The sequence below is a fragment of the Mesitornis unicolor genome, unplaced genomic scaffold (genome assembly GCF_000695765.1).
Source record: "Mesitornis unicolor isolate BGI_N332 unplaced genomic scaffold, ASM69576v1 scaffold16383, whole genome shotgun sequence".
NCBI lineage: Eukaryota > Metazoa > Chordata > Aves > Mesitornithiformes > Mesitornithidae > Mesitornis > Mesitornis unicolor.
In genome coordinates, this window is record NW_010172734.1 from 1 (window position 1) to 11,638 (window position 11,638).

The 11,638-nt window shown below is 38.0% G+C and overlaps 1 protein-coding gene across 1 annotated transcript in view; it reads right to left on the reverse strand.

Annotated features, from left to right (window-relative positions):
- Positions 1 to 1,210: 1,210 nt before the first annotated feature.
- NUP107 (nucleoporin 107kDa) overlaps positions 1,211 to 11,638 on the reverse strand; it is a 28,752-nt gene continuing 18,324 nt past the window's right edge. The window contains exons 18-30 of the mRNA XM_010180507.1: positions 10,324 to 10,469; positions 10,169 to 10,217; positions 8,968 to 9,037; positions 8,405 to 8,523; positions 6,760 to 6,798; positions 6,273 to 6,423; positions 5,167 to 5,273; positions 4,115 to 4,217; positions 3,774 to 3,934; positions 3,472 to 3,597; positions 2,675 to 2,788; positions 2,220 to 2,387; positions 1,211 to 1,318 (exon numbers count right to left, since the gene is read on the reverse strand). Coding sequence (XP_010178809.1) covers positions 1,211 to 1,318; positions 2,220 to 2,387; positions 2,675 to 2,788; positions 3,472 to 3,597; positions 3,774 to 3,934; positions 4,115 to 4,217; positions 5,167 to 5,273; positions 6,273 to 6,423; positions 6,760 to 6,798; positions 8,405 to 8,523; positions 8,968 to 9,037; positions 10,169 to 10,217; positions 10,324 to 10,469 — 1,461 coding nt within the window. The remainder of the gene's footprint in view (positions 1,319 to 2,219; positions 2,388 to 2,674; positions 2,789 to 3,471; positions 3,598 to 3,773; positions 3,935 to 4,114; positions 4,218 to 5,166; positions 5,274 to 6,272; positions 6,424 to 6,759; positions 6,799 to 8,404; positions 8,524 to 8,967; positions 9,038 to 10,168; positions 10,218 to 10,323; positions 10,470 to 11,638) is intronic.

Consider the following 11,638-nt stretch of genomic DNA (forward strand, 5'->3'; position numbering starts at 1 on the left):
CGCGCCTTCCGGTGGCCCCGCCCGCCGCGGCTCCGAGCTGCTCTGCTCGCCCTCGGACGACACCGGGCAGAGGGAGGGCGGGGCGAGGCTGCGGACGCCGCTAGCAGGGAGCGGGAGCCGCGCTTCCGCGGACCCCCTCACAAGAGGGGCGCACGGAGAACCGCAGGAGAAAATGACGCCCACGCAAAGATGCAGGACCGCCCCTCCCCGAGTGCACCCACGCAGAGACACCCCCACCTTCTGCCCCGCCGTGCTGCCCAGTGATGGGCATGAACCCGCCTTCTAGCCCGCGTCCCTCTCAATAACTGGACCCGGTATTTCTATAAACACACACACAAATATACAGGCATACAGAATCATAGAAGGGTTTGTGTTGGAAGGGACCTTGAAGACCATCCAGTCCAAGCCCGTGCCATAGACAGGGACACCAGGCTGCTCAAAGCCCCATCCAGCCTTGACCACTGCCAGGGACAATACACCTGATACAGCACAATTACATATGAAGTGTCAAAAGACATGGACTGGTCCACGGGGCTGACACTGCTCTACAGCTTCAACTTCTGCACTCTCCCGTCAAGGGAAAAGCAGCTAAACGTGCGTTTGCACATGTAAACACAGCCAGAACAAAGTTTCTAAATAAATTACAAAATCTTAAACTTGCAAGTTTCAAGTTACAAGCACCTGTCCTCCAGTACAAACCCTGAAGCAAGCCCTTCTCTTCTGAAGGGCTGGTGGTAGCCCTTCACTGTCTGTCTTTCTGATGTTCCTTGCCTCCAGCGACCTGCAGCTGCTTTCTTCTCCCCTGCTTTCCATATACACCCTCCTGCAGCCTCACTTTCCTCTCTGCTGTACCCCTGCACATTCTTCTGCCAAGTAATGTCTCCAGTCTATATGCAGCTCTTTGACATGCAGCAGAGAGAATAAGGAGGTTCATACAATCACCATATTTATATAGTAACATGTTAGATTAGAATAAACAAGCATGTTCTGTTTGTGAAGCACTTTTATTAGGAAAAAGAATTATGAAAGAGATTGTGTAACAAATATCTTCTCTATAGTTGGTCAGAATTTTTCAAGTTGAAATGGATATCTGAGGGTTGTTTTTTTTTCCCCTCAAAGATCAGAACAGTTGAACCGAGTCATGGTTTTGTTCTTTTCTATAAGCAGAATGTCCATGGTCAGAAGTTCTCGCGAGTATGTACATGAAATACTACGATTGATTTTCATATCCCAAAGGATCAAGATCCTGGTCCAGAAGCATCAGAGAAGATTCCCTCAGCTTCTGTAAGAGCTTTCGTAGTTCTTCTTTTGAAAATACCTAAGAATAAAAGAAGACGCAATGAAGTTATATTTATTTGCAATGAATAGCACTGATATCAAAGTAAACAGTGGTTAATTAAATTACTAAGTTCCCCCACACACACACTTTTTTTTTCCCCCTTTCTATTTAAGACAGTGTAACCATCAGACATTTCAGAATGGCATTCAGTAAAGGACTGGAAGCTAGGAGCAGTACCCAAAAACCTGAAGGTAGTCTCAAGATAGCTCTGTCTCATAACTACCATAAAGATTATACTGGTAAACAGCCAAATTTGATTTTCCTGTTATTGCTGGCAGAGATCTTAAGCCAATCCAGGCAAATGCATAGCAGTATTTTTCTTATCCTTGATGTTTTCTTTTCAGATTTCTAATTCTTGTTTGTTTTTGGAGGGCGGAGGAGGAGGGGAGTATTGTGGTTTAGTTTGTTGGCATTTTTTCTGGGTTGATTTTTTTTTTTAAATAAAGTTTTTTGAAGTTGTTTTTCAGGCTTTTGGGGGAAGGGAAGCACTTGGATAAACCAAGCACAGCAAAACAAAATCTGCTTATACAAAGTTCTGAAATGTAATGGAAATAATAATAATAAAAAAAAAAATCACAATTCTACAGTTCAACTTCTTTCAATTCAGTAGCCCTCATCCAAAAATTAGTAACTGCACTACTCAGAAGAACAGCTTGTCAGAACACTGGCATCATCTTCAGTGTTGCAAAGTTAACCCTTTGATTCCTTACATCAGCACACAAGGAAACATTTTATTACTGCAGTGAATGGGAAGAGATGAAGAAACTTAGGAAGTTAAGGAACATATGGTATCTTCCTCTCTATATAGAAGCTTTTTCCACAGCCAACCCACAGAGCTTTTAAAAGGAAGCTGAGCTGTCTGCAGCTCTCAGTAACTCACAGTATAAAGCTTGTGTCGCTCGGAAGCGACCATGTCAGCCAGACGTAGGCACTCCTGGTACTGTCCAGTGCTGTGTAACACCGTGTGTAGTAAAAAGCACATCATGGGCAGACACAGCTTTCGCAGCAAAATCATCTGGTGTGTTCGTTCAGGGTCATCCTCAGCATCCTTACCATAGCAAAATAACACATTAGTATTATGAACATCTACCTTTAAAAGCTAAATCAGTATAATCGTGTCATTAGTAGTGAAAAACTGGACTAACCAGACTAGACTGGGCTGACAGATCTGATTTACAAAGTAACTGAAGAGGAAGCAATCTGTAACGGCTCACAGGAAGGCCAGAGTGAATTGTAGCAGAGTAAACAAAAGCACATCAAACTAAAGATGACAAAGGTACAACTGGGTGCAATTCAGTGCTTTATGCTATGCCACAGTCTAAACATTCATTTTACCTCTCTAACATCAACCATCCATCCTCCATCAACAAACAGCAACACGTTGTACATTTTCTCTTTCACATCAGCTGTAAGAGCATCCAAGAGGCCTTTCCAAATGCCATAGTCCATCTGGCAAAGAAACAAAAAATAAACTACAGGATAATTTCCAAGGCTATTTTAACAGAGACTCTTCACCTAGCACGCAACAGCCAGCGTAGCTCGAATTCAAATTAGAATCTTCAGTCAATTGCCAAAACCTAAAAGCCTGCTGCTAACAGCTATTTCCATCCCTGCTTCATCCCTGTCCAGAAGTCTGACAGGTTGTTCAGAAGCAAAGCCACTAGAGGAAGATAATTTTAAACAACTTATTCTGCAATGCTTGTAACACAAGTAATTGTATAAACTGTATATAGTGTATTCATCATACTGGCCAGACGCGTAAAAAGAACTTTTGGCAAAACAAACAGGACTGTAGCATCTTTTAGAGAATAGGACAAACACAAAGACAGCAAAGAGTTAATAGTAAAATCAAGGACTCATATTTGTTAATAACACTGCCAGTCAACACATTATAATGAATATTTACTATTACATTACAATACTATAGGTAAAGCTGAGACATTAAAAAAATTGAGAATTTTTTGCGCAGTGGCATTACTATTCTACTGTCTCAAACTCCCTCAACATAAAAATAGAGTTATTTATAACAGAGTTCTCAGGCAACCTGAATTAGCAGCTGTTTTGTTAAACTAAGTCTGCCTCCTAAGCAAGAATGTAAATGTTTACAGTAAATAACATGAACTTTTACCTACCTCATACTTCTTTTCTTTATGCTCATGGGCCACTTTTTCATTGAAACTCGCTTGTGGTAACAAAGAAGGCTTCTGTGGAGCTGAGTTCATGTGTTTAAACCATTCATTAAAGGTTTCGTGGGCTTCCTGGATTGCATTGGAAACAGTGTTTGGACATTTTTGACTCGTATAATTACAAGAATATCATTAAATGCACAGCTATAGTGCATCCAGGAATCAGAAGTTAAATCAAATGGAGAAAACTTAGAATTTCACCACCAAGGCAAAGCCACCACTTGGAATACAGCACATGTGAAACTCACCAAATATGCTCGAATACATAAGTGTTCCCGTATGGCATTGTCATCTTCAGCTGGAAGTGGAGTGTCCATTCCCTGTTCTTCCCATTGGTTGTATATTTCTGCTATAGAGTCTTGGGGAATCTTCACAAACACATCTTTTGCAGCTTCGTGTTTCTTGGATGCTGTTAAGAATGCAAACTAAGTATCAACAGCTTTGCAATTTCCATACTTATATTTTTATAAACTGAAAAATCCATGCTTTTCAATAGACTAGATTCAAAGTTACATCAAATGTAGTGTCAAGAGCCAATGAGAACAAAAATAACGTTTAAAAAGTCTATAATATTTGTGAGGTTTATTACCCAAGAACTTCCTCATGATTGCGTTGCTCTGCTTAAGTGCTTCTGCCCTCTGTGCAGGATCAAATACGAGCCAGTCAATGACGTCGATTTTCAGCCGATCTGCCTGTGAAAAGCAACACAGAGATTCACTAGCATTTCAAGCATACAGCTGATGTTAGACACATTAAGTCTAGTCAATGAAATACACGTTTCTAGAGATCTTTGCTTAGCATTATGACATACTAACAATGAATACAGCGAAATCACAGCTCTAGTAACAAAAGCTTAGAAAACAATCTGTGGGATTGTTTAAATAATAATTTAAAAAAATCAATCTCTAAGTATTTCCAAAATATTCAGACCAACAGATAAGCATCAGGTCTCTTCTTTTTTTTTGACTTATTATGCATCCTCCTTAAACTTTAATATGAATACACTGTACAAACATGATTTATGGAGCCCTTGCTACAACCCTCAGCCCACCACCATAATTTTCCAACTCTTGCACTAAATAAACTACCTATTTGGCTTAGAACAAGCAAAAAAATTGCCATAAGTTTGCAAACTATCAGTTGCCTTTGAAACAGTACTTTGAATGCAAGCTATTAACAGTACCTCAGTGCCACTACAGTACGGAGTTGGATCCAACTGACACTCAGTAGTGATGACAAGGAAACTGTCAGTAAAGGCTACGTCTGTTGTAGCTAGAATGTCACTTGAGCATCTAACTAAGGTACATCTGAGATCCAGAGTATTAATGCTCATAATTCCTAGAAGCTACAATAATATCTACTCTCAGCTACAAGATATTTTGTTATAGTCATTTAATGGGCTTTATCTTCACTGATTGTTTGCATCCAAACATGCTGCTGAGCAACCTACACCGCAGCCCAGAAGATCAAGGAGAAAAAAGAAGTCATGAATTTGTGCAGTTCAACTCCTCACGCTTGGTCACATGGAAAGTGCATTTCCTTCGTTTCCACCATCATTGAAAGAGAAAGATGGATCACATATGGTAAAAGACTCCATAGTTGACTGCAAACTGGAGTATCTGCCCTATGAAGGACACTCACCTCCGTTGTGCCTGTATCCAACACATGGTCATGGTGACTGAATTCACCAGCATCCTTCTTGCGGATGTTTTCAACAACAGTTTTTGTTATGGTTGCAACATCCAGACCTGGGTTAAGAGAGAACTACGTAAGAGCAATCATGAATTCAAACCTGCCGCAAAATGAATTTCAGACTGCAGCTGTTGATCTTATTTCTTACTACGAGTAATTCTTATCAGTCTGTTCACACTCATACTGTCAGACTAAATTATAAGTTTTTGAGATACATAATTTATTGCAGGTATTTTAGAAGAATTATATTCGAGGTAATGGAGAACATCAAACACGGGAAAAAGAGTAAGACAACTAACAAGATTTTCAGTCTGTGCTGAGGACCAGCCTAGCTATATTTGCTAAGACAACTGATTCCTACAGTTCTGAAGGCAAGACCATGATTTGACAGGAATGTAGCAGGAAAAGCTCAAAATAGTTCTTTTACAGATGCTGAAGCAGGATTATTTATTTTTGAAACCTTAGCCAAGTTTTTAAAAGAAAATGACTGAATAAAAGTTATACACTGAAGTCTGCAGTAAATCTATTTCTTTGTGAATTCTGAGTGGCACAGAGACATTGGCAAATGATGGACAGTGTGGTGCTACACTGTGGTCCCTTTTAGTTTAATCTATAGGCCTGGAAGGAAGCTTACAATTAATTCAAGCAACCTACCACAGCTAAGAGCGAGCACTCTAAATAGGAGAAAAAAGGATATTCATAACCTTAAATCCACAAATAAAGAAAGTACTTTTATTCTTAGTTTCCTAAAATAATACAATCACGTCAAGCTTCAGAACATATATTTGAGACAGGCAGCTGGCATTTACTTCCTGCTGTGTTTGGACACAATCCAGAAGCAAAAGTGGTATTTAGTTTAATTGAGAAAAAGAATTGCAATTCCAGGTTAGTTAAAAACCACAATATACCTCCTTGAAGAAGTGATCAGCAAATTAATTTCAGAGACACAGGAAGGAAACAATATCATCTTCATAGTCAGGTCTTGCATTAAAAACTACTGAAAAACAAAGTAACCCAGGATACAAAATGATAATTTGAGTATCAGTGTATCTCACCTGCATCTTTTGCTAATTCAAGGCAGTGGTGACGTTGATCGCTTTCAGTAACATCTTCGAGAAATAAAGCATACTGAGCAACGGCCAGCTCTGGGGGCAAATGGCTAACATAAAATGCTATTAAATCGGTGTGCTTTTCAGATATCAACCGCTGCAGAATAAGAAGCAAATATTTACAAAAACATACTACATTTCTCAGGTAAAAACATGTTCTACGTAAAAACATGTGTAACAAATTTGTAATTATTTTAATCTGATATAGGAAGATTCTAGTTCTCAGCTTCTAAACAGGGATCAATAAAACTGTCTCGTATTTAAGCACTGCTGGCAGAAACTCTGCATATTAGGCAAGCTTCCATGTAGCTCTTGAGAAGAGAGCATCAAGTGCATCATAGCTCTTTCCATTCTGTAACCTTAAGTCTCCTTCTCTTCCTCCTTTATGTCTAAATTACATCAGAGAAAGCAAACTGTATTTTTGAAAGCTTACCTGAATGTAGGTCTTTAGGACTTCAACAGAAACTTCCTCCTTATTGCAAACAAATAGAAATTCAATTTTAAATCAGATAACGTGGGGGGCAAAAAAAAAAAGAAGATACTTTACAGGTTACCACTATTACACAGACAGAAGGTTATTTGCTTATTCCTGCTTCAGGAATATACACATTCAAACAGGCTCAGCTGGAAGAACTATTTCTCTCAGAGAGCGATTAAGAAAATGTCTTCTGATTCAAAGATTTAGCGTTTCAAGGATTTTCTTTTTCAGCAACTGGATAATACAGATTTTGGTCTAACTAGAAAGTTACTTTTAAAATTGCTTTTCAAATTGTTCCATTTAAAAAAAAAATAGAAATATCAGGCGAACAGATGACTATTGCAATGTGCTACATGCACTGTTGTACTACAGAAAATCCTCAAGTTCCTTTGTACAGGGTATTAAATACCCCCTGGCTCATCTGCAACAGCCATACTAAACAAGCAAAGTATAGTCTGAGCACCTGAGTTTGCTTTAGCTGAGACTCGAGTGCTTGTTACTGTGAAGAACTATCATTTAAGTTTTATATGTGTACACAAAAAGAGATTTTCATCTAAGCGTACACCTATATGAAGCGTACTCCAACATCAAATAAGGAACATCATAAAAGCTTGCACAACTGCAGCTTCCTTCTGAGGTCTTCTGAGGGTTGATCAAGTAATCTTTCAGTAAATTCACCTACTCCAAAATCGTAGAGGCAGTAATCACGAGATACTCACAATTCCACAATGGAATTTATGTAGGAAACTGCACCCTTTTCATCCTCTGTTAAACACATCCCAATGACTAGTTCTACCATACTTTAGCTTAAAGATCTGCTCTATCACATCTTGAGTCTGACTAAAAGATATGTATGTAAACACACACACACAAGTTCCTCTTAATTAGCTAAATGTTAACCGATTTCAAAATAAATTTCAACAAGGGAACGAAACAATGATTAGAAGCATGAAAAAACACAGAAACTCAGAGCTGTATTTAAATCATCTAATGAAAACACACATTTGTCTTTTTCTTTCAGAAACTTATTGAATACATAAGTGTTTCCAAATGTTAAAATAGTAGAAAAGGAGAGCTTCTGATTAGTTGTGATTGCCTCAGAAAAGACGCTACGTGACTATCTGCATATTTAGCCTAAATAGGCCAGGTAGCTAGTAGGCTATACTTAGTATATATTTTGAGAAAATGTAAACGTTTCAGCTAGTATCAATTACCTCAAGCAAAAACATTTATGTTTGGCACAATACCAAGGACTGTGTATAAGATTAGGTTACATTCAAAGCATCTTGGCTTATTTATAATAAGACTCATATTGGAGTCTGAGTCAGGTCCTTCTCAATAAAGGGCTCATGAGTAGAATCCATCATTCTAAAAAAATATTCTTTAAGCTGAACTGAAGGGGAAGAGGATGTTCTTTTCTAATTTTGACGGCTGTATTTAGGCTCCAAGATCAACAAATACATTATTTAGGCATGAGGCTCCTCATCAGCCAGGTAGTAATTTACCATCATTGTACGTAGTTCATATATTTACGCATAAGCACTTCTACTTCAAAGACTAGCTATTGCTATGACAACAAATCAAATACAAGAGAACTTACCTTAGTCTGCAGACCCAAAGTGCGGAAAAACAGAGTAAGATGTGTCATGAAACGAAGGAGGTGTCCTGGGAGCACACTTCTGTCTTTGGCAAGCCATCTGCTGAACTCTTCCATCAAACCTGTAGCCATCAAGGAAACGTTATTAGCCATATCACGGGGAAAAAACTACTTAGGAAATATTTCAAAAGTATGCATTTATTTAAAAAATGCAATTTAGCCTCCAAAGCCCAACAAAACAGAACAGCAGGGTTTTTTTGGAAAGATTTAGCTGTTTGGCTTAAATACCTGCTACATCTATTTTGCAATTTCTCAGAAAAAGTTATAGCAATAGCCTCACATATATTCTGACACATTTACAAGATCCCATGACTTCTTTGAAAACTACCTTGTATGTCAAACTGCAGAAAGACCCCTACAGTTCTTGACTATAAAAGCAGCTTAGCTTTTAGGTGGAGTTTGCCTACTGTGTGCTTCTAAAATCCATTCACATAGAAGTTTCTGAAAAGGTCACTAGAAATAAGGCAGTCAATTGACATTTAAAAATCACTTAGAGAAAAGCTCACCATCCACATCTCCCAGTATAATGAATTTCTGAATCACGTGATAGTGTTCTTGATTCTCCTCTATAACCCTCTGGGGAGAGAAAAAGAAAGTTCAAACTCTGAATAAAATCTTATAGTATAATGTATAAAGAAAGCAAACCTATAAATAAAGCAAAAGTTCCTTAGGGAATAGCTTTCCTATTTCAAAGGGTATTCTGCATAAAGAGCAGGAGAAAAGGCACTTTCTATCTCAATGTCAAATTACAAGAATATTGACAAACTGAAAGGAAGAACCAGAATATAGATCTGTGTAGTTAATACTTCCATGGAAGAAATCCAAGACCAAGGGCTTTTTGCTCTGAATAGGAGATTAAACAACAATGTTACAGAGAACAGATTCTACAAAGTCACCGAAGAAGCAACAATGTGTATAAATCCTTAAAGAAAAGGCATGCGAAACTTACTTAAGAAGGAAGAGGGATTTTTTTCATTAGAGGAATTAATGCATGAAATGCAATTCAAATGCACCTGTAAAGTTGCTATACGGTGAAGACCGCACTAGAAAGGCAAAGGCAGCTGGGTGTACCTGTGGCTGACTGCATCAATCTGTAAGATGCCTTTCAGCACGTCTTTGTCTTAGCAATCTGAAAAATGCTATACGTCTATTTCATCAAATACAAGTAAGCGTACTTTCAATTTAATCTTCACAAAATTTAATATATAAGTTACATATTCCATCTTAAATGTAAGTATCTTGAGGTGTTAAAAGTAACAAAGAAACACAGGCAATATGCTTTTGAATTTTGAAAGGCCTGTTTCCAAATATGCACACAAACCTCCTATAAAGAAAACTGAAACCTCCTATAAAGAAAATGGCATGTAATCAATCTTTGCACTTTTTATCAAAGTGTTAAATAGGTGATTTACTCTGCTGTGTATGTCTGACAATACTTGTCAATCCAGCTATTTCTTTAACACAGCCAGCTCATTTGGCAGATACGGGGTAAGACAAAATCTGTACTTTTTTCATCGTTATAAGGTGGCAGCATACAGAAAAATCTATTTGAATTGAGAAATTACATATTACAGAGGTATAAAACCTACAATAAATCAGTCATTGTGCATATTTGAGCATTTCCTTAAATAGTGCAGTAAAAGCAGAGCCTAGTGAATAGTTACAAATGGCAAACAGTGAGGAGAAACCACTGTAATTAATATGTACCTTTTTGTCTGTTGCCTGAAGTTCTTCAAAAACTTTTTCTGAAGTCCAGCTTCAAAGTAGGAGAGAAAAGGCAAAAAACGTTACCTTTAACATTCCAAACAGATCACATGGGATCCTTTGTTGAGTGCAGATGCGCAATTTTACTTAAAACTTACTTTGTTTCTAAATATTCTCTAGGGAGCTCTTCCATCTCCTCTGCAGTTATTACTGAGGTTCGTATTTCCTGCTCAACAAGAGTGTCCACCATGACCCTGAAATACGCCCAAACAGTATCTTCCCAAGTATCACAAACCGGAAGAAGCTACATATTAAAAAAAAAAAAAATCAAAACACAGCAAAAATTATCAGATATGCAGAACTATCAGAATCCAAACAGAGCAACTGTAATTTAGGATCACATTTCCAGGCACCAAAGCAGGCTAATAACTGTCCTGAACTGCAGCCCTTCCTTCAACAAAGCAAGATACAAAAAATCCTTTCACTGAATAATGCTCTAGTTCCTTGATTATCTTCTGTCAAAGGCAGTCAAAAGAAATTGTCCAGTTCTCCTTCCAGGGGCAGCACCACTCTGATACTGTTCCCCCTCTTGTGTACCTTCACCTCAGAAAACCAATGCAGAGGAAGGCTATTCACTTTTCTGCCCCACCATTTTTCAGCAGAATCACTCTGCCTTACTGGTTTATGTTGTGTTTTCACAAGTTTTGGTGCAGTAGTGAGCAGTGATGGGTAGGAGGAAGTGAGTACTGCTGCTTTGGTGATATCCAGTTCTTCTCTGAACCTTGCATGACTCCTTCAGCAGTGAAACCCTGGGATGAGCTCCAGAGAGAACACTGCATTTCATGAAACACTTCTCTCACAGTAATTTTAAAATTGAATTTTCCTGCAATTACTGAAAATTACTAAAATTTAATTTCATTAAATGTCTCTTTGTCACTAGAAAGTAAATACCTTCTCTAAGTCTGCATAATTTTACAATGCCTTTTTTTTCCTATGAAAGAACCAATTTTAAACTTCAATGAATAAAACCTGAATGCATTCTCTAATCCCCCTCTTTTTATTTTGTGAATTATCTTTATTTCTGCTTTATCATACCAAGATCGGGGAAGGGGGCGAAATCAAGGTTCTCAAGTAGGAGCTGACCACTGATTACTAAAACAGCAAGGAAACTTTTACGATAGTCTGCAATGTTCCTCATTGTTCTTAAAAACTAAAAAATAAACTAAAAATAAAATCACTAGTTATGAGTGAGAGAGCACAAAAACATCTGGAGGATTAAAAATAATAAAAAGAGAGAACTACTTGGAGATAGCCTATTGGTAATGAAATTCAGGCACAAAATTATCTCTGGGTATACCAACTCATCTGTAAGAATACTGTGCATGAGCAGGAAAGTGACTGTGCAAGCTCTTAATTAACACTAAACTAGAAAAGAACTAAAAGAACAACATTAGAACCGTTCATACTGAAAGT